At 34.7% G+C, this 27,025-nt stretch overlaps 3 protein-coding genes, 1 long non-coding RNA gene and 1 pseudogene across 4 annotated transcripts in view; 4 read left to right on the forward strand and 1 right to left on the reverse strand.

The window, feature by feature from the left end:
* The window catches only part of LOC107403301 (uncharacterized), a 158,817-nt gene that overhangs the window by 106,965 nt on the left and 24,827 nt on the right, over window positions 1-27,025 (forward strand). The gene's annotated exons all lie outside the window — the stretch shown is intronic.
* Window positions 3,515-10,324, forward strand: LOC132804280 (uncharacterized). The gene is made up of 3 exons (XR_009639414.1): window positions 3,515-3,762; window positions 4,145-4,261; window positions 10,036-10,324. It is a non-coding gene; the product is annotated as an uncharacterized LOC132804280 (long non-coding RNA).
* Window positions 8,380-9,895, forward strand: LOC132804279 (uncharacterized). The gene is made up of 4 exons (XM_060818455.1): window positions 8,380-8,644; window positions 8,822-9,177; window positions 9,274-9,499; window positions 9,589-9,895. The coding sequence occupies exons 1-4, from the start codon at window positions 8,404-8,406 to the stop codon at window positions 9,609-9,611; spliced, it is 846 nt and encodes a 281-aa protein (XP_060674438.1). The 5' UTR covers window positions 8,380-8,403; the 3' UTR covers window positions 9,612-9,895.
* LOC107432712 (large ribosomal subunit protein mL102 (rPPR5)-like) lies at window positions 12,246-14,684 on the forward strand (annotated as a pseudogene).
* On the reverse strand, window positions 21,500-25,194 carry LOC125418862 (disease resistance-like protein CSA1). The gene is made up of 6 exons (XM_060817904.1): window positions 25,036-25,194; window positions 24,600-24,884; window positions 23,664-24,473; window positions 23,340-23,517; window positions 22,171-22,420; window positions 21,500-21,623 (listed from the first exon to the last, which is right to left on the reverse strand). Exons 1-6 carry the CDS (start codon window positions 25,192-25,194, stop codon window positions 21,500-21,502), a joined length of 1,806 nt encoding a protein of 601 aa, XP_060673887.1.

Raw genomic sequence — 27,025 nt, forward strand, 5'->3', positions numbered from 1 at the left:
AGAGATCAGTAATGTATTCCTTGTCCCCTTAGCTTTCAGTTGATACCTTATTTGCAAATTTTGGATACCTTTGCGTTAGCCCCCTGGGTACCGGGTATTATTTATCTGAATAAAATATTAATTTATTTGATCCTGTGTAATATTGTTATTCTAGGAGCACGTGTGAGTCATAGAATTGATCCTATGGAGGATCTTGGTTGGATTGCGTACTCGAGGTGAGTAGCCCACCTTCAAAATTATTTTCGGGTGTTAAATTAATTATATTTGGGAATATTCTACTATTTGAATGTTTTTATTCTATGTTGATTATGTGATAAAATGTGAATTTAATTTTGATGCCAATATTTGAATAATTTGAAGTATAAGATTTTTTTGACAAAAAATTATGAAAATTTAGATTTTATGGAAATTTAATATTTAAAGGAATTTTGAATTTAATGTTATTTGATTTATTGTGGAATTTATTTATGAGAATTTTGATTGTTGTGGATTTTATGATGTTTAAATGACATATTTGATTCAAATTGGTTTTTTTGAAGGTTTGAGAAAGAAATATTGATTTAAATTATTATGTTCAAAAATATTTATGCCATTGGAAAATTTGTATATTTAAATTGATGGAAATGAGAGTTGATGGATTTGAAATTGATGGAATTTATGCGATGGATTTATGACGATGATTTATAAAGGAATTGTGAAAAATTTATGGGTTTAATTAGATGGAATAAACCCGGTGGTATTTATGAGATTTTGAGATTTGAAAATAAATATATTGATTTTATGATTTTTAGATGCACCATATACGTACTGGTGTTTTTTGTACATGGATATGATTAGCACGTAGGTGGATGTGGTGACTGCACAGGTGGGTGTGAGTAGCGCACAGGTGATTATGGGGTTGTCCTGTGGTTGCTATCGAATGAGGGTAGGCCGCCCCTCCATGGCCGGGACGCCTGTTTGCAGCGGCGCGGTAGGACGCCATGCGACCGTATGCTGGTTTCTCTCTTTAGCTTTCTGTCTGGCAGTGCTTGGGACGCTAGGTACCGTTGGCGCCACTGGTATATAGTGGGTGCATCATATGGTTTTCACAACATGATTTTAGTTATACAAAATTTTAGCATTTTATTTCAATTAAAATGTTTTTAATTGTATTTTATAAATTAAATTGTTTTGGTATTCTAAATTGAGTTCTATTGTTAATTATTTGGTTTTATTTTATTTATTTAAATATTTCTTGGATCATTTTTGTTAATGTAAATTTTATTGTGTTTTCGTATTAATTGTTTACAATATTTTATTTCCAATTTAAAATTTGTCATTAGTCTTATTTTTTATAATTATTTCTCACTAAAATTTTTGTATTATTAATTTATTGTCTTTTATTTGCAAATTATTAATTAAATATTTTTTAGATTTTTGGAGCATAAAATGTTGGGTTTTGTGAAAATGTTTTAAAAATGGAACTTTTCTAACTGAGTGAATTGTGAGGGTTTTGAGGGAAAATATTATTTTTAACTACCTATTATTTATTTACTTCTTTCTTATTTATCAATTAACTAAGCTATTTATCTTTATTATTATTATTATTGTATAGTAGATTGGGTCACTCACTGAGATGATTAGCATCTCATATTTTTAAATTTCCGTTCCTTTAGGTCCAGTTTAGTCGATGTTGATCGTCTAAGGGTGAGCTCGACGTCTTGGTTCATTGTTGAAGACCAAAAGGCTTTTCCTTTCATTTCTATCTTGTATTATTTCTTTTTATCTTGTATTGTATTAAATTTCATGTTCAATTAATAACACTCTGTATACTATTTGGACGTTTATATATTTAATTCTGCACTGGTTCCCTATCATTTATTTGAAGTCCTGCAAACTCGTGGAAGTAAATTATAATAAAGTGGGAGAAATAAGGTGGTGCATATAGAAATGTGTTTTCAGTGCAGGAAAATTGTGGTAAGTTCAACCCTCAGAGGAGGTTCTACTTGATTTTCCATTGAAGGGTCCGGTAGGGTTTCCCCTTGGACAGTTTGGACCTCAACTTGTTTTGCTCATAACTTTCAAACCGTAGCTCCGTTTTCAATGTGCTACCAGTCTACGAACTCGTGCCAATGTGTACTTCGTAACGGTACCTCAATCAACATAGAATTCCAACCAGAACAAAAAGTCAACTTTTGACCCCTTAGTCAACGGTCAACGGTCAACCTCGGTCAACGTGCGAAAATTCCGACATGGTTCGGGACGGGGTGTTACATTGGTAGTCAGAGAAGTTTTTAAATGCTAGTGGGGATGTATATATATATATATATATATATATATTTGTATTTTGGTAGAAAGAATGGATGTATATTTTGGAGCCTAGGGGGTATAGTTTTTAAGTATAGGACATGCTCAGGAAGGCATGGTGATTTTAAACTCTTTGCTTTTGCCTAAAGGACATTGAACAGCGAGTTTCTTGTTGCAATATTGTATTTAAAAGAGTAGTCAATATTGAGGCACTGCGGCCTAATGCTATAACTTTGCTAAGTAAATGTTTATTGCCATTAAGTTGAACTCAATTATTCTGTGTTAAATTTGTAAAGCTCAATGGATACAATGCTACTTAGTGGTTGGATATTTATTTTGTCATCCTCTTTCTTTGACGCTTTTTTCTGCAATTTTTCTTGTGTCAAATTATTTTTTCTATTTATTTTCTTTCATATGTATGTTTTTCACTTTTCATGGCACTATTGGCATGAAAGCAAAATATAGAACTCTCGATATAAAGGCAAGTTTTTATGCTCTCAGGAGCTACAAATCCCTAGTGGGGGTAATTACATATTAGCACTAGTGGAGGTAATTGCTTTGGAGGTTGTAATTCTATTAATCATGCTAACAATTTGCTACGAGAATTGAAAACTTAGGACCACTAGGGTGATGTTTTTGTTGAGAGGAAATAATGAAGAAATTGGTGGCTGGAGAATTAGACTTGTTGGTAGATAACATGACATTGGGTCATGGAAAAGGATTTAGAAAGGGATGAAGTCATGTTGTTTCCTTTGCTCTAAAATGGCGGATGGAAGGAGAATCCATAATATGTACTTATTAAAAACTTCCTTCCCTAAGATTTTTTACTATTTGAGGTTAGGGGAAGAACTTGTTACGGAAATCTTTTCTGCTTTGGAGGTTGATTTGTTGAAACTAGTAGTTATGGATGATTTTATTTAGGCATTATGTGAAATGAAATTCAAGGGCATAAGGAGATTTAGAAAAAACAAAAAAAAAAAATAAATAAATTGGACAAAGCTTAATGTAGTAGAAAAATTCTCGACATCAATTAAGGTTAACAGAAACATATCCTGTGTGGCATTTTCCAACAAAGGTGCCTTCCTTTGCTTTCGCTTCTGTACTTGAAACATATTGGTAATAAAAGCTTTTAGGATGAGAGCATATATGCTTATAGGTGCTTTTTATAAGAGAGTTCTTAGGGGGTGTTTGTTACATAGGACTGGCCAGGACCGGATGGGTTATAGTCCTAATCTGGTGTTTGGGAAGGAAAATGGAGGACGGGACACACTTATCCCGTTAACCAAATTATCCGCTTCGAAGGGGAAAAAGCTGACCCACCAAAACACCTGGGTCACTTTTGTCCTGCCCTCTTTCGAAGCTTTTGTGAATAACCTCTCAGCCTCTCACACAAAGTTGCTTTTGCCGGACCGTTCGTCGACTCTGTTCGAGATCTCACCGGATCGTTGGTCGCTTCTTTTCGGTTTGAAACCCTCGGTGAGTCTGCTTCTTTGCTCTGTTTATTTTCGTGTTCTTCATATTTGATCTGGTCAGTTTACTTCTTCTTCTTCTTCGTCGATAATCTCTGCTTCTTCTTCTTCTTCTTCTTCCTCTGCTTCTTCTTCTCCGTTTGATTTGTTTAGGGATTTCTCTTGTATCCCACCTAATCAAATAAAATTTGTGTCTGAATAATCAATTTTAGTAGTCTTGGAATGATTTTATTTTATTTTTTCAAAATTTATCCAGAACTTCATTAAGACCAGCAACCTTTCTGGACCAAGAACGGGGCTTATTTGAGCTTTTTCTGAAAAACAGCAATAAAGTGTGTTAAAACATTGAAACTTTGATTTCTAAAAACGCTTTTGTAAAATTGATATAGGGAAAGAAGAAATTGTGGAATTCGTTGGAGTTGGAGGCTTTGAGTTGAGGAAGATTATATACTACTCCAGTCTCCAGTAGTAACTCTATCTCCATTGTTGAAGAAGCCCTAGTCAAGGTACTTTTTTTTTTGTGTGTGTGTGTGTGTGTGTGTGTGTGTGTGTGTGTGTGATGGTATTCTTCGCATCAGATTCTTTAATTTTTCTTGCATAAAGAAAAAATAATAATAATTTGGTTTCTAAGAAATTTTTCCTCAGAATTTTTCCTCGCAAACACATTGGCTTACAAAATTTCTGTAGTGCTGGTTTGGTGTATATATACATAAAACGTAAGGATCTGACCTTGGCTTGGTGTATATAAACACAAGAAGAGTATTTGTTTTTGTTATATAAATTTTTTGTGTTTTTTTTCTGCAATTCTCTGCTATGGGAACTCAAGCTTCTAGTGATTATCAGAACAATAATTGCGTTGGCAAAAATGTTAGTGCATCTTTTCTCTGTGTGTGTGTGTGTGATGGCATTCTTCACATCAGATTCATGTATACCTTCTCTACCATGCCAATGGATATCTCTTATGCCGGTTATGTCAAAAGCCACCTTGCTATAAAAAGCTAGCACAATTTTCTTAAAGAAAAAAAAAAAAATACAGCTTTAGGACAGTGAAACACAGTGTTTGAACTTGACTTCAGAGGGAATTGGTCTCAGTTCGACATAATTATTTAAAAGGCTAGGAACTATATCTTTATTGCTTGTTAGTTAGTGACCGTTTTCCCATGCATAAAATAGTTATGCCATCTTTACTTGATTTTAGTGATACGTAAAAATCATTTGGAAAACAAGAGTGACCTGAGGGAGCCAACCTAAAACCAGAGTACAGTCTCGTTTACTGCCACCTTATAAAACCTGGGGTAGTGAATTTCGAAAGGCAAAAGTAGGTAATTGCTTAGTCAGAGTTCAACCTCATTAATTCTGAAAGAATACTATAGAATCCAATCATAGAACTCGGAAAGCTTTATGCTAATGAGGGTTTTTCAACAAGGAAAAGTCTGTGCATATTTCGTGTCATTTAGTTTCTACACTGTTGCTTCACAGTCTTTTTCTCTCATGTTTCAAGTCCAATGTTATGTGTTCAGCTTTTGCCCTTGACATGATATCCTCTTCTGTATTCTATCTTATGTTCTTAAAGAATACATATTTCTCCTCATTTTACATTCCTTCATAGAGTTACTCCTTTTAGTACAAAAGAAAAGCAATACCAGGTAGACTCATTCCAATGAAGGATCACTTCCAGATAGATAAAAAATTTCTTGCAAGAAACTCAAAAAAGTTTGGAAAATTTAGGAGTTTAGATTATGAAGAAGAGTCATAGGGAAATAATGGAGCATATGGCTTAGACTTTTGATGAATAGGTTCTCTCGAGAAGCCAGTACAAGCAAAAGTGGTACCAATGGTAGCCAAAAGCTATTGAAATCGTTAAAGAAGAAACAAAACAGAGCCTTAATCATTTTCAGCTAAAACAATAATTAGGACAGCATTTCTCTTTCTCTTTGTTTTGACCAGCCTGCATTTTCAGTAGTTTGCTGGTGATTTTAACAAATGGTTGAAATTTCTGAAAGGCAAACCTATGAGTAGGATGTAGGTGTAGGCAGAAGATGTTGGAGCTACTAATGAGGAAGTGTTTAAGCCAACAGACTTATTTATAAGCTGACATGGAGTAATTGCTGTTCTGCAAAATTTCCTTCATGTTGTATATTAAATATGGAAGAAGTGCTACTGAATATGGAAACATAGACCATGTTTTACCTAGTTAGATAGCAACAAAATTTTTTTTAGTATAATGGTATAAGGAACTGAACCAGATGGAGTGTAAATTATTCAATGGTAATATGATTATTCCTGATAGTCTTGACTTTTTTTTAGTGAATTATTCCTGATAGTCTGGTACTGATAATAAGAGCAGTCATTTTTTAGCGCCAGATCCAAAGCCTAATTAGAAGTCTTAAGCAATTGAGACTGACAGATTATGAGCCGGCTAGCTGCTGTCTGAAAGTTGTGTGAATTATGGACCTGTGATGTGCATAGCCTTTGCAGGCTAGCAAATAATTGGTTTGTTTGGTGGTGGGTTTTAACACTTCAATGACTGAATTGGGCACGCGAGAATAGAGAGAATACATACCAGTTCATTAGCTTAACATCATGGTTATCTGATCCATCACTGCTGAGAGCATGAAAACTATTTGACATGTCATCACACGTACAGACATCAAATTTATTTATTTATTTGGTTAAGGAAAAAAGGCATATTCCCAATATAAATAAAAAAATAAAAGAAGTCCATGTAATGCACTTCCATTTGTGTAATGGAAACCACGTGTCTATGTAATGCACTTCCATTTGTCTATCTTCTCCATTCATTTTTTTATTTTTTTTTTTGCCACTAATCAAACTGAAATTGCATGCCGGGCTGCAAATGAAAAATAATGACATTCACGATCATAAAAAAGCATAATCTTTTTGGAAAAAAGAGTTTAAAGAAGGAATAAAAATATAAGAAAATAACAAGATTACACAGATTTCCATTAGTTTCAGGCTAATCTCAGCATGCTGGAAAACAGCAGGAGAGGAATCGAAAGTTCGAAACCAATGCACAAGCATCAACAATTTTCTAAAATTTGAAGGACAGAATAATTAAAATTTCATCATCCGAAAAGCAAAATAAAATGAAAGAACGCCTTTTCTTTTATGCCAAACGAAATGTTATATATAGGAATAAGAAAAAAAAAAAAAACTAATACTCACAAAAATTGACCAGCATTTAAAGCTAAACTTCAGCTTGTTATCTTAAAAAGAAAAAAATTTAAATTTAAAAATTAAAAAAAAAAAACTATAATCACAGTATATGTGTCGGTTTTAAATCTATGACCATCCTTCAACCATAACTAATACATTTTAAGGATACAATTATTCATTTGGCTCCATCATTAATAATTATAAAAAAAATTTGATGATATATATATATTGAGTTTGAAGAGTTTAAAAAAACTTAAATCCACCTTTTATTTTGACCTTCCAAATATATATAATGTTTATTGTGAATGCTAATATATAAATATATTATTTATGGAAGATTTTTGTTTGCTGTATATATTCAATTGTATTGGCAATAGCAGCTCAATTTATTGTATTTCTTATAATTTTTTTTATTTGTTGTTTTTTTTTCTTTTTGTAGAGATGGATGGAAGAAAATTAGTTGTGATTCAATCTTTTTGTTGGGGCTTTATGTTTATCTTCTTTATGTACATGTATGTAGCGTGGCAAAGGAGAAATGAAAGAGGTGTTAGGAATAGAATAACTAGGAATACCGAATTGCGTACATCTTTTATAGATAGTTTATTGGACAATGATGTCACTTGTTTTAGTCAATGAGGATGGATAGGAGAACATGATGGATATGTGAAAAGAGATGGTACTGTTACATTAGAAGAGCAAGTGTGCATATTTTTGCACATAATTGCTCATCATACAAAAAACCGTACAATTATCAGTCAATTCTATAGATCAGGGGAGACAATTAGTAGATATTTCAATTCAGTATTGAATGGGGTGTTGCGCTTACATTCCATTGTGTTGAGGCATCCTAAACCTGTGTCGGATAATTGCTCGGATGATAGATGGAAAATGTTTAAGGTACGTATGTGGACTAGTTTGGTTATTAATTTTATAGTTAGATTACTTGTAGCATTATCTGACGTTAGTAAAATTGTTTGTGTCATAGAATTGTTTGGGAGCATTAGATGGAACTTATATTAAGGTGAAAGTACCTGAAATCGATAAGCCAAGATATTAAACAAGAAAGGGTGAGATAGCAACAAATGTCTTAGGTGTATGTAACCCGAATATGGAATTTATATTTGTATTACCGGGTTGGGAAGGCTCCGCTTCAGATTCCAGAGTACTTCGAGATGCAATAAGTAGGCCAAATAGAATAAAAGTACCAACCGGTAAGACCAATCCTTAAATATTTCATCGAATGGATTAACATTGCATAAACTAATAGAAGATATTTTTCTGTGTTAGGTTGTTATTACTTAGTGGATGCTGGTTACACAAATAGTGAAGGATTTCTTGCACCATATAGGAGAACAAGATATCACCTTTCCAAATGGAGAGATGGTTGTGCACCCATAAATCATCAAGAGTATTTCAACAGAAGCATGCATCAGCTAGGAATATCATAGAAAGATGCTTTGGGGTTCTTAAAATGCGATGGCCAATTTTAGGAAGTCCATCTTTCTACCCAATTGCAACACAAATCAAAACCATTACTGCATGTTGTCTGATACATAATCTGATTAGAAGAGAAATGACACTTGATCCTGGAGAAGTTGAATATGATAGGATGGAAAATGTGGACATTAATGAAGAGGAGGACATTATAGGATCAATTGCTTCCTCGGATCGATGGACGAATTGGAGAGATGAGTTAGCTAAGCAAATGTTTGGTGAGTGGAGAGGTCATCATGATTACTAGTTGATGGTTATGTAAAAAATTATGCTCTAACTGCTTATTTAATATTGTTTGTTAAATCTTTTGGATAATATGTATGAAGACAAACTTATATTATATTAAGTGCAACATTTGAGATTTATTGTTATTTTTTTTATGTTTACTTGAATAGCAATGGAAGCTGGAGGTAGCAGTAACGATAATAGGGGGGGTGAATCTAGGCGTACATGGAGTAGAGGTGAGGAAGAAGCTTTGCTGGTTCTTTTAGATGAAGCTGTAGCTAGTGGGCAACGTTGTGACACCGGAGCATTTAAACCTGGTACACTTAATATGATTGAGCAGCAACTGGCTGAAATGTGTCCTAACTCGGGATTGCGAGCAACTCCACATATTGAATCGAAGCTAAAAAAGTGGAAGAAGCAATATGGTATCATATACGACATGCTGAACAAAAGTGGATTTGGATGGAATGACACTCTTAAATGTATGGAGGTTGACAGTGACGATGCTTGGAAAGCATATGTGCAGGTTTTGAATTTGTTAGGAAAAATACCTTTATTGAATTTTGTGTTTCTTATCTTAAATATATAATGTTTTTACTAAATGATGGCTTTTTTATTTTAGAGTAATCCAAGTACAAAAAGTTGGAGAGATAAACCTTTTCCGATATATGAGAGGCTTGGTAATATTTTTGGGAAGGATCGGGCAACAGGACATGGAGCACAAACTCCAATTAATTTAGTTAATGATATAAATATGGAGCCTGAAAATGACCAATTTGATGATGTGGGTTCTCCAATGTCTATGAATCAAACACATAGTCAACTGCCCACACAATCCCAATTAAGAGGTAAGAGGAAAGCTAAATCGAAGAATGTTGACATCGTTAGCGGGTTGAATAATGTAGCAGATAAGTTTATTGATAAATTGGCTACACAGTTAGACAAGTTGGAGAAGTCTGATATCAACTATCCACAATACTTAGCTATGGAGCTTGACAGGTTAGGATTCCCTATTACTGACAATCTCAAAATCTCTAAGGCAATGAGATCGGATCCATCGAACGTTGAGGTTTTCAAGATTATTAAAACCGATGCGCAGAAGATTGAATTTGCTTGTGGATTTTTGGATAACTAAATTAGTATTGTTGTGGATTATATATTTATGGATATGTATGAGAGGATGACAATTATGAACATTTGGAATTGAAACTTATGGACATATATTGGAACGTATTGAATGTTGGTTTCTAATTATGCATGTACGGATAATTTTATTATTATGTGTTATGTTTTAGAATATTAACATGCACTTTATTGATTTGGTCAGTTGTTATTTTGTTTAATAATATTACTATATTATATTGTCATTTATTATTATATACAGGAATATTGAATGGCAAAGAGAAGGGTTTATGTTGTGTTTAAAGGTAGACAACCAGGGATATATAATTCTTGGTCTGAATGTCATCAACAAGTGCACGGATTTACAAATAATTTATATCAAGCCTATAATACAATTGAAGAAGCTGAAATTGCATATGTTGAGTTTGTAGAACAAACAATGAGGAATCGTAATGAAGCAAATCCAATACAAAATACCACCACCGTACATACACATGCTCAATTTCACAACGAGTGAGGTAATGGTTTTGTATTAGGTTGTTTATTTGGCTTACTATTAATGGGTTTATTTACTTATTTATTATATAATTAGATTATCCTTGTAAAATCCAATATATATATACGGATGCCATACTTGTTAAAAGTGCAACTACATGTGACATTTATTTATATATCTATATATCTATATGTATGAATTGAAGATGGATATTTTTATGCTATCAACAAGTTCTTAATTAAATATTATGTCAATTTTTTTTATTTGTATTTAATTGTTATTCATGATTAGTAATTTTATTTTAATTGGTTTTGAAAACAATATTTTAAGTAGTTTATGGGTGTTAAAAAAAAATTACAAATGTATTATAAATATCATTAAATTATTTTTATTATTAATTAATTGAACATATAAATATCTATACAAAACATATTAAATATAAGTAATAATAAAACTTTAATTAAATATAATATTTATTTTTTTTGTAAATATAAATATAATTTTAAATCTTTTCATATTTAACAAAATAAAAACTATAATTATAAAATAATCCAATCCAGTCCGATCCTGCACCAAACATGGGACAACTAGTCCAACATTCAGTCCAGAACTATACCAAACACAGTACTGCACTATTCGATCCTGTCCGATCTTGTCCGATCCGAACCTATCCTGTCCTATCCTGTTCTATCCGGACCTATCCTACGTACCAAACGCCCCTTTAGGGGACTGGGAAGACCACTTTTATGAATTTTTGTTTTATTTACTTTTTGTGTATCATGCATGTTTCTGGCTTTGGTAATATGTTGAGTTGGAATGGGGGTTTTGCATGTAGACCGAATAATGAAGATTGTTTCAAGCAGGTTGCTAACCAGCTTGAGGTATTCATTGGTCCCGTTGTTGGTGAGAAATAGTACAGCTTTTGAAGAGGAGGAACATTCTGGTATGGGGTTGAAGGGTAAACACTTGACAAAGAGTTTAGAGTGGACCTAGTTAGATCACTCCCAAAAGTTAAAACGGTTAAGAGTGTAAATTCTGTGCGCATATACAATCAAAATTGGTTTTTTTTTGTTAGTGTTTTTTTTTTTCTTTCCTCACTCTTTTGAACTTTTTGAATTCAGTTTTGCTTTTATTTCTTGAAGATATACCACCAACCTTCATTTAAAATATTTTCATGTATCAAAAAAGGAATTCTAAGAAATGGCGTATACTTTCCTCCATCCATCTTAAAGTTGTCAGTGACAAAGCAGGTAGCTCCAGTGGTAGAACATCTCAATTTGTGTCTATGAGAGTACAAGTTCGAATCATGAGGAAATGAAATTTTGGATAGTTTGTAAATTAAATGAATTATTCAAAAAAAAAAATCTTAAAGTTGCCAGTTAATTATTTTATTTTTATTCATAATAATTGCATAGATAAAAAAAAAAATAGTAGTTGTTTATTAATTTTAATGAGATTAGGTTTATATAATTATGTATTTTTCCTTCAAAAAAGTATAATCATGTATAATACCACAAAAAAAAAAAATTATTCGAAGAAGAAGTCATAACAAGTCACATTTCGATCTTTTCTTTAAACTTTTTTACAACTAAATTTTAGAAAGAAAAAAAAAATGCCAGCCGAATATTTCCATAACAATATTTTATATTGATCACTTTTATAAGTAAAAGACAAAAGAAATGTTAAATACCCAAATTCTTTAATTTCCAGAACTGTATCAATAAAAATTAAAAACAGAGTGATTTATTATTTCAATGTTTAGTATAAAAATCTTTTCTCTGGAAAAAAAAAAAGTATAAAGATCTTAATTATTAATAAACAAGAAAACAAAGAAACAAAAATAATAAATAATATGTAATATAATTAGTGAATTTTTTTCCTTAAAAAAATAAAAATAAAAAAAGAAGGAACATGGGGAAAAAAAAAAAAATCCGTTACCACATTGGTGTGCTATGTTAGAGTACCCACACCCTTATTTTAGATTCACCATCAGTTTCAGTGGTTTGAAACTACTATCTACGGCAGCCATTTCTCTGCCTACACCCCTACGAATGGCAGCTCAAGGGCTTCCCTAACCTTCCCAGAATCTCAGTACCTTGACCACTCGACTTTGGCGGCAGATTACATTCAGAAACAAACAAGCGCCCAATCTCACGCTTCCAATCCACAAACCGAACCCCAAAGCTCAAACCCACCAAGTGCAGCAGAGAACGTGGTGAACTAGATAACTCCGCAAGGTAACCATCAAAACCCATAAAAGATTAAGAGGATGTAATCTCTAGAATGATAGAGAGACCCATTTGAAAATTATTGGGACGAGCTTTGAAGCTCAACCAAGCCGATTGCATACTATTGGACATGCCCAAGAAAGGTGTGGAAATGGGATGAGGACCTTTTTTGTTGTACTGATTGATAGTTATGGTAAAGCTGGGATTGTTCGTGAGGCTATCAAAAGTTTCAACAAAATGAAGGAATTGGGTGTGGAGAGGAGTGTCAATTGTTGTGATGCATTGTTTGAGGTTATTCTTTGGAGGGGAAACAAAATGAAAGAATTGGGTCTGGAGAGGATTGTTAAGTGTTGTGATGCATTGTTTGAGGTTATTCTTTGGAGGGGGTGATATATGATGGCAAAAGGATACTTTAAATTGAATTAGGGGATGGAGCTTACTCAGCACACTTACAATGTTATGCTCTGGGGATTCTTTCTCTCATTCAGATTGGGAGACTGCAAAAAGTTTTTATGATGATACGAAGAGCAGGTGAATTTTCCCTGATGTTTTTACATATAATACAATGATTAACAGGTATAATCATATCAAACTGATTGATGAGGCTACGGAGACTAAGGGACGGAATTTGACACCTATTGTGATAAGTTTATACTACAATGTTGAAAGGATATGTTTCAGTTGGACGAGTTAATGATGCACCGAAAATTTTTGAGGAGATGGAAGTATTTGGTATTAAGCCCAATGCTTTCATGTATACAACGTTGTTGCCTGGACTGTGCAGTGCAAAAAAGATTCCTGAAGCTCTGGTAATGTTGATGGAGATGGTGGAGAAGCATGTTGCTCCTAAGATAATTCTATCTTAGTCAGATTGTTGTCTTGCCAGTGAAAAGCTGGTGATCTAAATGCCAATCCATATGTTCTCGAGGCAATGGTTATGATAAGCATTCCAACAGAGACTGGTCACTATGACTTTTTAATTGAGAATCTTTGTGAGGCTGAGGTTTATGATCAGTGAACTTGTTTGGATAAGTTTGTGGAAAAAAAGAAATTATATTATGTCCCCAGAGTTTCTAGGAGATTGTGCCTATTACTTATAACCCAACGATTGAGTATCGTTGCAATCATGGCCAGACAGGGAAGGCGGAAACCTTTTTCTGATAGTTGTTGCCTTTAATAATTTGATCTTCGTCATTCCAAAGGAAGGAATCCAGATACTGCATTTGAAATTTTAAGCATCATGGGTATGAGATGGGTTCCCTAGATATGCAGATTCTTGTAACTTGCTCATCAAAAGCTACTTAACTAAAGTTGAGCCATCTGATGCTAAAACAGCTTTACGTGGATGACTTGCCCGGATTTTGGAAGCCCTTCTCTTGAGAGGTCATGTTGAGTAAGCGTTGGGATGAATTGATCTACTTATGCAGAGTGGGTGTACACCTAGCCTTGATAGTCTCTTTATCGGTTTTTCGTGAGAAAGGGAAGACCGTTGCTGCTCTCAAGCTATTAGATTTTTTGTCTTGTGAGGGACTGTAACATAAACTTTGCAGGCTATGATAAGGTGTTGGATGCTCTTCTAGAAGTAGGGAAAACTCTTAATGTTTACTCAATATCGTGGAAAATAATGGAGAAAGGAGCGACCACTGATTGGAGTTGCTGTGAAGATCTTACTAGGAGCCTTAATCAGGAGGGAAACACAAAGCTAGCAGATATTCTTTCTAGACTGATAAAGAGAGACAACAACATTGGGAGCAGGAATTGGAAGGTACAAGCTTTGGCTGCTGCTTGATTTGCCGTCTCTATAAGATAGAATTTACATTGAATTATACTCTGAGAACCATAATGATACTGATGATGGACACACAAGTAACCATGAGATCTGTTGGTTGGTGGACGTTTGACATTTTTCTTTGTTTTTTACTCGGATAATTCCCCACTATTATTGTTGTGCTGAAGCCCCTTTGATATTCAAAATTTTTGCAGATATGTACACGGTACTATATATTAGATATTTGAACTAAAACTGGTATCACTGTAGTGATGACTCTGTTTTGAGATTAGAAGTGTATAGTATTGATGTACTTGGCCATCACTCTGTTTTCCTATTATGTACAGAACTATTTAATTTTCTTTTTCTTCAGGGTTCTTATCTTAAATTTACAATCTATGCGTTTCTTATATGATTTCCTACGGATATAATTTAACCTTTTTACATATTTTCATTGTGTGTACCATGTAAACTGTTTCTTGATAGAGGTAATTCTTGTGTTTTTGGGGACTATGTCGCTTAGTTTCGCTCAGCTCTAATTCTTGTCTTTTTGGGGACTATGTCCCTTAGTTTCGTTCAATTCTTTATGGTGTCTGTTAGAGTTAGTGACCCGAATTCTTGTTGACCCGACTCGAAAAGCTCACGGTGCGACCCATTTGGTGAAACTAAATTTTGGAGAAAAATTTGGGGCTCTGTGGTGGAAGCGGAGGTCTCGGGCCGATAATTTAGGGTTTCTTCTGTACTATATATATTTAGTTTTCGGCTGTAATTAGGGTTTTAAGGTATCGCACAATTCGGCTCACCTTTTGTACCAATCTTTCGATATTGGATTTGCTTCTCCCTACCCGTGGTTTTTCCCGTCAAGGGTTTCCACGTTAATTGTGTGTTTGTTCTTCGCTTTCTTTGTTTCCGTTGCTATTTGTTTTTCTCCCAATTTCGTAACAAGTGGTATCAGAGCCGCGTCGATCTATTTGGGAATTTTTTTCTTTTCTTTTTCTTTCGATCATGGCAACAAAGTTCGACATTGAGAAATTTGAGCGCAACATGAGTTTCTCCATGTGGCAAGTCAAGATGAAGGCGATTTTGACACAGAATGGTTTACACAAGGCGTTGGTTGGCAAGGAGCAGATGCCGTCTTCGTGGGATGCCGAAAAGAAAGCCGAGGTTGATGAGCATGCCCTATCCACCATTCAGCTATGCTTGTCCAATGAAGTTTTGAGGGAGGTCCTTGATCAGAAGACAACAAAGGACTTATGGGACATGTTGGAATCTTTGTACATCACAAAGAATCTCACAACGAAACTGATTGCGAAGCACCGTCTATACACCCTTTCTATGGTTGAAGGTACATCTATTAAAACACACATAGATGACTTTTCTACTATTTTGTTGGATCTGGCGAACATGGACATTAAATATGATGATGAAGATCAGGCCCTAATGCTACTGCGTTCCTTACCTCCATCGTATAAAAATTTTAGGGAGACTTTGATTTACAGTAATAAAACCCTAAAATTGGAGGACGTGAAAGCTTCTTTATATTCTAAAGAGTTGTTTGATAAGGAGTTGACCAGCAGTTCGGATAACAATAATTTTGGGAGTTCCGGAGGAGAGGGTTTGATTGTTAGAGGTAGAACATCATCTAGAGATCAAAATAACAATGGTGGTAGTCGGCCAAGATCGAAGTCAAGGTTCAGAAACCTTATTTGTCACTACTGTAAGAAAAAGGGGCACATCAAAACTGAATGTCGTAAGCTTCAGAATAAAAATAATGAAAAGAGTAAGGAACATGCCAAAGCCAGTGTCGCACATGAGGAAATTGAAGATGGAGATGTTTATTCAGTGACTGAGGATAGTTCGGGCAAGCAGGGATGGATTTTGGATTCAGCCTGTTCGTTTCACATCTGTCTCCATAGGGATTGGTTCTCTTCTTATGTTCCGGTGGATAAAGGTGTTGTGCTGATGGGAGATGATCATCCTTGCTGTGTCATCGGCATTGGAACTGTAAGGGTGAAGATGCATGATGGAATTATTAGAACACTATCTGAGGTACGTCACGTTCCAGATATGTCTAAAAATTTAATTTCTTTATCTGCTTTGGACAAGTCTGGTTGTTCTTTTGCTGGTGGAGGTGGAGTTTTGAGGGTTCTGAAGGGTGCTTTGGTGGTGATGAAAGCTAGCCTGGTTGGTACATTATACAGGCTACAGGGTTCTGTGGTAATGGGGTCGGCTGCTGTTTCAGTGTCCATGTCAGATTCGGATGTTACTCGTTTGTGGCATATGAGATTGGGCCATATGAGTGAGAAAGGTTTGGCGATGTTGAGCAAACGGAGTTTGCTTGGTGATCGGAGTATCTCGAAGTTGGAGTTTTGTGAACATTGTGTGTTTGGGAAGCAGAAGAGAGTTAGCTTCAGTACTGGAATTCACAAAACCAAAGGTACTCTAAACTACATTCATTCAGATCTTTGGGGACCTGCACGTACTGCTTCTAAGGGTGGTGGCAGATATATGTTGACCTTCATTGATGATTTCTCCAGGAAGGTCTGGATATATTTTTTGAAGTACAAGAATGACGTATTTGCTATCTTCAAGCAATGGAAAGCTTTGGTAGAGAAGCAGATGGAAAGAAGGGTGAAGCGCCTTCGTACAGATAATGGATTGGAGTTCTGTGATGGTGTTTTCAATGAGTTTTGTAGAAATGAAGGGATCGTTAGACATCTCACAGTTAGAGGAACTCCGCAGCAAAATGGTGTGGCTGAGCGGATGAACAGAACTCTTATGGAGAAAGTCCGATGCATGCTGTCGAATTCTGGGTTAGCACAGGACTTTTGGGCAGAAGCAGCTGCTACAGCTTGCTACTTGGTGAATCGTTCTCCATCGGCAGCAATCGATTGCAAGACTCCTGAAGAGGTATGGTCTGGAAAACCTGCTAATTATCTAGATTTGAAGGTATTTGGATGCCCTGCCTATGTTCATGTTAATAATGGTAAGCTTGAGCCTAGATCGAAGAAGGGCATATTTCTTGGTTACCCGCAGGGTGTAAAAGGATATAGAGTTTGGCTTCCTGATCCAAAGTCATCTAAGGTTGTGATTAGCAGGGATGTTGTGTTTGATGAGATGGCAATGCTGCATCCGAAAAGACAGTGTGCCAAAGCAGGTGGAGTTTAGGGTGGAGGAAGTAAGTACTTCACAAAATGGTTCAGTTTCAGGCCCATTTGAGACACCCACTCATGTGGAAGAAGAGAGAATTGAGGAGGTGCAGGAGCATTCGATTGCCAAGGATAGACCTCGCAGGGAGATCAAGAAGCCCTCTAGTTTAGCTGACTATGTCACTTTTGCTTGTGTTGCAGCACAGGAGATCGAGAGTCCCAGTGATCCTTGCAACTATTATGAAGCCATTTCATGTGAGGATTCTGCAAAGTGGTTAATTGCTATGCAGGAAGAGGTGGAGTCGCTTCATAAAAACCACACTTGGGAGTTAGCATTACCTCCAGAGGGTAAGAAGATTGTGGGATGCAAGTGGGTCTACAAAAATAAAGAAGGCATTCCTGGTGTTGAAGATGCGAGGTACAAAGCACGTTTAGTAGCGAAGGGGTATTCACAGGTACAGGGAGTTGATTTTAATGATATATTTTCCCCTGTCGTTAAACATACTTCTATTCGTGCTTTGTTAGCGCTAGTTGCTATGCATGATTTAGAGTTGGAGCAACTAGATGTGAAGACCGCTTTCTTGCATGGTGAGCTTGAGGAGACAATTTATATGCAGCAACCCGAAGGTTTCGAGGTTGAAGGAAAAGAGGATCATGTGTGTTTGTTGAAAAGGTCCTTGTATGGTTTGAAGCAATCCCCTCGTCAGTGGTACAAGCGGTTTGATGGGTTTATGTTTAGCCATGGCTATTCTAGAAGCCAATATGATAGCTGTGTGTATTTTAGGAAGTTGGAAGATGGCTCATTTATCTATTTGTTGCTTTATGTTGATGATATGCTGATAGTGGCCAAGAAGAAATCCGATATCAACAGATTGAAAGCAGAATTGAGTGGTGAATTTGAGATGAAAGATTTGGGAGCGGCAAAGAAGATTCTTGGTATGGAGATTGAGAGAGATAGATCTGCAGGTAAACTTTTCTTGACTCAAAGATCTTTTGTTGAGAAAGTTCTGGAGCGTTTTGGAATGAAGAACGCTAAACCTGTAAGTACTCCATTAGCTACTCATTTTAGATTGTCTGCTGATATGTCACCACAGTCGGATAGAGATATTGAGTATATGTCACATGTTCCTTATTCTAGTGCTGTTGGTAGTTTGATGTATGCTATGGTGTGTACCCGTCCTGACATTGCACATGCTGTTAGTGTTGTGAGCCGGTATATGGCTAATCCTGGCAAACAACACTGGCAAGCTGTCAAGTGGATTCTAAGGTACTTGAGAGGCACTACTAACACTTGTTTAGAGTTTGGTGGCAGTAAGGAGGGTGTACGTGGATATGTTGATGCAGATTTTGCTGGGGACCTTGATAGAAGGAGGTCCACTACTGGTTATGTATTTACTCTTGGAGATACTTCTATCAGTTGGAAGTCTGTTTTGCAAGCAACAGTTGCACTATCAACTATAGAAGCTGAATATATGGCTATAGCTGAAGCGGTGAAAGAAGCTATTTGGTTAAGGGCGTTGATAGGTGAGTTGAGCTCTGAGCAGGAGAGTACGGTCATCAATTGTGATAGTCAGAGTGCTATCTATCTCACTAAGGATCAGATGTTTCACGAGAGGACAAAATATATAGATGTTCGGTATCATTTTGTACGTGATGTTATTGCTCGTGGAGATATTGTTGTCAGCAAGGTGAGTACTCATGATAATCCTGCTGACATGATGACCAAGGCACTTCCAGTAGCCAAGTTTGAGCATTGCTTGGACTTGGTTGGTGTTTGTTGTTGAGCTTTGCCTTTAGGGGCTTTTGTGGAAGAGGATGGCAACTTTTATCGAAGATTGGAGTTTTGTATGTTTTTCATTCCTCATATGGAATTCGTGTCAAGGTGGAGATTGTTAGAGTTAGTGACCCGAATTCTTGTTGACCCGACCCGAAAAGCTCGCGGTGCGACCCATTTGGTGAAACTAAATTTTGGAGAAAAATTTGGGGCTCTGTGGTGGAAGCGGAGGTCTCGGGCCGATAGGGTTTCTTCTGTACTATATATATTTAGTTTTCGGCTGTAATTAGGGTTTTAAGGTATCGCACAATTCGGCTCACCTTTTGTACCAATCTTTCGATATTGGATTTGCTTCTCCCTGCCCGTGGTTTTTCCCGTCAAGGGTTTCCACGTTAATTGTGTGTTTGTTCTTCGCTTTCTTTGTTTCCGTTGCTATTTGTTTTTCTCCCAATTTCGTAACAGTGTCTGTATAGTGTGGAGCAGTATTGGATTTTCCTACTATTAATGGATTAAGGGAGATGATGTTAATAGATGAAGGGAGACTACCAGTAGGCTTTGCTTGAGGGGAAGATGATCGGTAAAAGTGTGAGGGAATGACTTGAAACAATTGTGATGGTGAGAGATGAGCATTGGTGGGTGGTTGGGGGGCAGGGTGTTTTACCAGCATATGAGTTTTCTCTGGTGTCTTATGTCTCAATTAAGGTGCAGTGGGCTAAAAATTAATGGTCTTGTAACGTTCGACTCCCTAACCTAGGTAGCATTTTATGGTGTCCTAAAAAATGGTGTTAGAGTTTTCAAATTGGACAACTATAATTCATCCATCATAAGAAAAGATTGACATTTTTTTTGAATTGGTTTTAGTTGTTACACAGTGTGTGTACCTAACAAATGAAATGCATGGCTGAGTTATTACTTTGTCTGTTATTGTCTCCACCTTAACAAAACCATCTATTTTTTCTCCTGGTAGGAAACAAAGCCATCTTTTTTCTAGGAAGCAAAGCCATGTTTAATTTCAGGAACACATGTGGACTTATCGACTTTTTTCTTTAAGAGCGATTGTAATTCTAACGGAAGAAAACACAAAGTTAAGCACATATGATTAAAAAAAAATAAAAAAAATATAAAAATTCCATGCTTACTCATTTGGTTTATTTATAGAGAAAAAACTAGTTTCGTTTTGACAACCCAAAATTTTATCTAGTCGTGTAATTGATATAAAATCTCAAGGTTCCGTTTTTATGTATTAATAGAAAAGCCTTGTTATACATTGTACTGTTTCAGTTTTCATGTAGTCAAGGGTTTTTACTTAAAAGCTGCTTGTGAGTATGTCTGTCAGCTACTATGTACGTTTGAGCAGGAAGGTTCAGTTTCGGTATTATTTGTTCCACGAAGTCTATCATTTTAGGGATATTTTGAGTGAGGAAATTAATGTCATAAAATTATAAATACCAACAAAAGCTAAAAGGAAACAAATGACATAAAGTTATGAAAATTTATTATAATTGTTTCTTTTTAAATAAAATGATATTATATATGTATATTTATATTATATGATGTAATTGCTTATATCAGCTCGAGATATAAATGAACGTTCGAATTTAATTTGTACGGAAAGAAAGAAATGACCATGTTTGGTAATATTGCCAAAGGGAAACAGTGACTTTTCCATTGGACTTCTTTTTTTGAGGTCTAGTGATCTACAGCTGCTTCTCTCTTTCTTTCTTTCTTTCTTTCTTTTTTTTTTTGTTTTATTTTTATTTTGTTTTATTTGTTTATTTATTTAGTATTATTATTTGGAATTGAAATTCAAATATTTAATTTTATACAGTTTGTTAAAATTAAATGTAAGTCTGTAATTTATACAAATTTGAGCAGTAAATGTGGAAGTTCCACAATGATTAATATTTATTAATTTTGCAGGTTAAATTTTTTATTTTTAAGAATTTATATTAAAATAATATTAATTAATTAAAATTTTCGAATTGACATTTTATAGTTTGAGAAGTTTATAATATATATCCTTGTAAACCTATTTTTTTGTTTTTTTGTTTTGTCCTTTCTGATTTTAAATTTAAATTTAAGAAACAAAATAAGCAAATTAAAGCATGCTTGACTGTTCATTTAAATTACTATAATGCTTAGGAAGATTACCGAACATGTCCCTTATGAATGTTTCTTTTCCCTCCACTCCACTCACTTGTATAACAAAGAAAAACTCAACTCTCAAAACCCACCTCCCTTGCCATTGCTGGCTGGTCAGCTTTTTCCGATCAAAAAAACTAATGGTTCAGTTCCAAGAGCACATAATCTTTCAGAGCTCCTCAAGAGTCTCCCAATAGGAATGGCAATCTTCTTCATCACTTCCACAATCGTTAATCCTGTTCTTCATGCTCACTCTCTTTCTGAAGGCCTCCACCCAAGCCTTTAGTATATTTCTGCCAAAAAACAGTTGATCAAATGTTTTGGAATGTAATAAGGCAAAATATTACAAGGGAAAATAATTAAACTATCATTTCTAGCATATTTTATCAAACATTTGAAGACAATAGAAACAAAATCAGAAAACTGAACATGTATTGTATACGTTTTCCTATAGAATATATGCTCCAAACAACCAGAAAAAGCCTTCTAAATATACAAATATTTGAGAGATTTTACTTTTTTTTTTTTCAGTTATTTTTTATTCAGATCTCACTAGGTAAATTCAAAAGTATTATTAATTTGTAAATATATATATATATATATATATGTGTGTGTGTGTGTGTGTGTGTGTGTGTGTGTGTATACTAAAGTATAACAACATATGTAAAATGATTAATTACCTTATTCATTTGGAAGAGATGCGGTAATATATTATCCCATAAACTTGATTCTCTTGGAATTGTTGTGAGGAAGTGGGTTGCCGTTGTCTACATTTAGTTCCTCAAACCCCCTGTCAGCATACAGAACCGAAACCCAATCTTTTTTATCACAGGCCCATACTGATCCTTCTGACCGTGGAAAGATAGTCGGAAAGAAGCCTCGGTAATGTTGCTATAGATGGAGGACCAGTTTGGCCCAAACACTTCTGACAATCTAGGCTTTAACTCAATCGTGGGAAAAATATACACATGATCTCTATCAATGGCTCTATCAATACGAAAGGTGAACCAGTTACAATAATAACTGTAAAGACAGTCATCACTGTTAATAGTGTTGGTTTTGAAATTGAATCCGTATTCCAAATTCAAACCTAGAGAACCATTTTTATTACACAACCCATAAAAAACAATGCAAAAGTGATGCGAATCGACCCGAGACTGTTCAACCGACAATCCGCTGGGGTGCTGACCCAATACAAATGAAGGTGGGACCGATCACTAGGGCCCAAGTCAAGAAGTTCAAGGACAATCTTGGTGTCTTCATACAAGGAATAAGTCATAGTCAAGAGGGGTTGGCCATATCTAAAGAACCAAGGCCTGTTTTACTCATACAAGCAATAGAAGCCAAAACGGGCCAGGGTGACCTTTTTTGTGACAATATGGAGGTCAGGTTGTATGAATTGGAACCCCATCCTTATGGGTTCAATTCATATGGAGGATGAGTCATAGAAACCAGCCAAATCAGCTTCAAAGCCGACCAATAAGGTGGTTTGCACACAAGGGGAAGAAAAGGCCGGATTTGCTGTATTCCTTGCTGGCTTTACTGTATTTTACTGTATTAGCCTTTTCTCATACTTCCAAGCAAGGGCAACATGAGGAACTTCACAATAAGCTTATTTAGCATTCCACAAAGACTATTGGAGCTGATTTGGAGTCCAATTGGATCAAAGAAGGGTCATTACCAACATAGCCGAAATTACCATTTTTAGTTTCCTAATTTGTCTTTACTTTTTGTTTTAGGAAACTACCATTACTTTTGGCTTTTATTTATTTATTCTCTGGACAAATAACTTTAGGAAGGTTTTTATTTTATTCTTTCCATTGTAAATTAATTAATTCCTAATTTAATATAAAGGAATTAATTAATCAAACTTAGATTAGGAAAGGAAGTATAGTTTCGGCCAACTAGGTTTCTTTATGTGTGTGGCCGGTTTTACCTAGGGTTTTTAGGGTTTATTTTGTTTCTTTCAAAGCCTATTTAAAGGCTTATTTTTCAATAAGAAGAGAAACCTAGAGAACCATTTTTACTACACAACCCATAAAAAACAATGCAAAAGGCAAATCTCAATGGCAGTTCAAACCAATTTTCAGGAAGATGGATGTCAACTGAATTCCCACCATCAGTTCGATAGCTGAACCATTCTGGGATTTCACATCCTGGATACAGGATATGACTAAAATACCGCACCTGGTCATATATGGAGAAGAAATTGATACCCAAGTCACTAAAAAAAAATCATATATATATATATATATATGTATATTTTTTTTTTGGTGAATAAAATCATATATATATATATATAGATATATATAGGGAGAGAGAAATATACATACATCATCTGGACGGGGCGATGAAAGAAGGCATGTTAGCTTAACAATTACGTTGTTGCGTGTGTCCTCATCCAATTTTAGACAATTCGTAAACAAATAATTGTAATCATGATTGGGTGGAGACCATCGACTTGATATTGTCTCCAACGATCTGCAATCCTCTGCTTTCAAATGACGTAGAGATAATGGAAGCTCTGCTATTGATTTCAATCTCTTACAACTTGTTATATTCAAATAGTCCAAACCATGTGGAAGTGGAGGCAATTCTTCAAGTGATGAACACTTCGCAAGAATCAACTTTTCAAGACGCAATAATTTACACAGGCTGTTTGGGAGAAACTTAATCTTATGGCACCTTACAAGACCTAACCCTTGGAGTGCCGTTAGATTTTCAAATGACTTGGGTAGCCCTTCAATCTTTGTTTTACCTAAGATAATTTCAACCAGGCACTCCATATTATTCGAGATTTCTGAAATCTTTCTCAGATTTGTGCAACGAAGAAGACGCAGCCTTTTCAGATATTTCAACTCCCAAATGCTTTCTGGTAGCCTTTTAATTGCTGTCCCATCCATTGTTAAATCTCTTAGGCTATTTGGAAGGTTTTCTATGCCATATTCCAGATTTTTGCAATTTGTCATATCTAGAGACCGAAGCTTGTTGAGATTATGAAAAAATGGAGGAATATGAACCAAACTTGTGCAATCTTGAAGATGTATATCTTGAAGATTTATAGCTAGAGACAAGTTTGGTATTTGAATAAGGTGCTTAGAAAAACTAAGATCGATCTCCTTTAACTTCTCGAGCTCAAGTGGCTATCGGTCACAATAAATAAATAAATAAAACAACAAGATTATGCATCTACTTTTTAATTAAACAATACTGCATCTCTGCATCTCTAATACAACATATATTTATATTACTAAATTAAACACGCATACCTGGTCTGCATTCCAAAGCAGCTCAAGTTGGCTACCACGCATAATAAGTACAACAAGATTCTCTGTACTTAAATCATCTGGCAAATATTTCAAAGGGTAGAAGTCCCAATGAAAATATCTTCTCTCATAAGAAGCAAATGACTCAAGCCCATTAGGACAATGTAACCTTTTGCGCACTTCTTCTTCGATGTAATCAATGTCATTTCTGCCGGCATAGAAATGTGTTATTTTAAGAAATCGCAGATTGTCCATCTTTGAGAATGCTGTAGGGCTCATTTTCACATCCTTTGTAAGGTCTTCCAGATTCAATAATATGCTTTCAATTGTAAATGTTCCTTGACAACCATTGTCATATATAAGGATACTATTTAAATATGAAGAGAATTTTAGTAACTAAAATATTTATATGGACAAATCAATATGTATTTGCACTTACCTCTTTTCTTTCCAATACACGGCAGACATCCTTGACATTCCATAGTCTACTACGATTTACTGGATCTTTGTTTTCGTCAAAAACAATCCCCTGACCCATTTGTCGTAGTAAGTCATGCATTTTCAAAACTTCTCCTTCTGAATTGTCTTGCCTTCCCATTCTTCTTTTAGTAAGGATTTATCAATGAGAGCACTTATTCCTATTGCTGCATCAGAATGCTCAGTGCGATTTAATATGCTTTCTACATAGTATCCACGCACTTTATAAGTAAAGAAGCATGCCATGTCAAGAAATATATCCTGGATGCCTTTGTCACCTAATCCGTCAAAGCTTATTCTCAACACTTTTTTAATGTCAGGATCCGGTTATGTTTTCAGCTTATCCAATGCACTATCCCATTCTTCAATGCTTTTGGATTTTAAGGAAGAACCCAAGACTTTAAGAGCTAATGGATTGCCCTTTGCATAACATGCAACTCTTTCTATTAAAGCCTCATAACCTGTTGCAAGTGAATTTGGTCCAAAAGCATGTAAACAGAAGAGCTTAAGGGCATCATAGGGTTGTAACCCCTTCAACTCGAGATTGAAGTAGCCTTTGCTCTAAGCAGTTGCTTATCTCTACTTGTGACAATGATTCGACTTTCATTGCCAAATTGATACCCTCCAAATAAATCATCAAATTTGGATGTTCTTCCTTTCAAACCATCTATAACAATAAAGACCTTTTTCCAACTTAATCTATCTTGAATAAAACTTGGTCCTATAGCTAGGGTGTCGGTTCGTAGAAGATTTTCACCCTTAAATAAATCACAAAAAATTTTATATCTCAAATTGTCCATTCCATCACCTGCTTCTTGATTATCCTTAATAAAGCAACAAGCATCGAAATGATATGCAAATTTTAGAAATACAATGTTGGAAAGGGTGGTCTTACCAATGCCACCCATGCCCCAAATGCCTATCATGCGAACACCCGTTTAGCCAATGCTTAATAACGACTCAATCGTTTTAATAGGCTCTTCAATTCCAAAGAGATGTCCACAATTTGTCAGTTGGTATTTATGCAATTTCAATAACATGTCTTTAACAACTGTTTGAACTAACTCGCACTCAGATCTAACAAAAAAAACAAAAAATCAATTACAAATTGTTAGAAACAGAAGACCTTTAATATAAGTTTAGATATTTAAAAGAAATAAATACAAATAGTTTCAATACTCAATATATTTATCATATATCTAGATTATTTGAATTTTTATTCAATATTTATACTTGTTCTTATCGATTGAATAGTGTTCTTAATTGATTTTAGTTTTTAGTATATTGTATAAAGTCTTTTATCACTTTCAAAACGAAAGCATTGTTTACCATGTCCGTTCTTTTTTTAAATGCACTTACAAGACCAAGCACTTCATGGAATTTAGAATCTAGAGATTATCAACCCATACAAACTTTAGTAGTTCAAATTATTTCCATTTTTTTTTTTTTTTTGGGGCGGGGGGGGGGGGGGGGGGGTGTAATAAGGAATGAGTTCATTGTATGGTTTATAACAGCAGTTTATTTATTTATTTATTTTTACAATACACTTTATTATATAATTAAATAACTTCAATCGAACATATAATATAATGTCCAAATAAAAGTAAACGTTTGTATAAAAAAAAATTAAAGGTAAATATTATATCTAATTAATTTTATTTGTAGCATAAATAATAATTAGATATATTTCATTATATAATTACTTTTCATACTTCTAAAAATTTGTTCACATTAGTCAACCTTTTAAGAGAGTCAATAGGAATTTAATATATACTTCTTGCAATTTAAAAATATTTGTAATTTATATTCAAATATTATTACCAAGTATATTAACCATTACATGTAATAGAGCACATATATTTATATATGTAATTACAATTTAATTTAAACGAATTTAGTTAATACTAATTAATAAATTAAATATCAACCACTTAATTAAATAGTATTTAATA

Source organism: Ziziphus jujuba, chromosome 6, assembly GCF_031755915.1.
Source record: "Ziziphus jujuba cultivar Dongzao chromosome 6, ASM3175591v1".
Classification (NCBI taxonomy): domain Eukaryota; kingdom Viridiplantae; phylum Streptophyta; class Magnoliopsida; order Rosales; family Rhamnaceae; genus Ziziphus; species Ziziphus jujuba.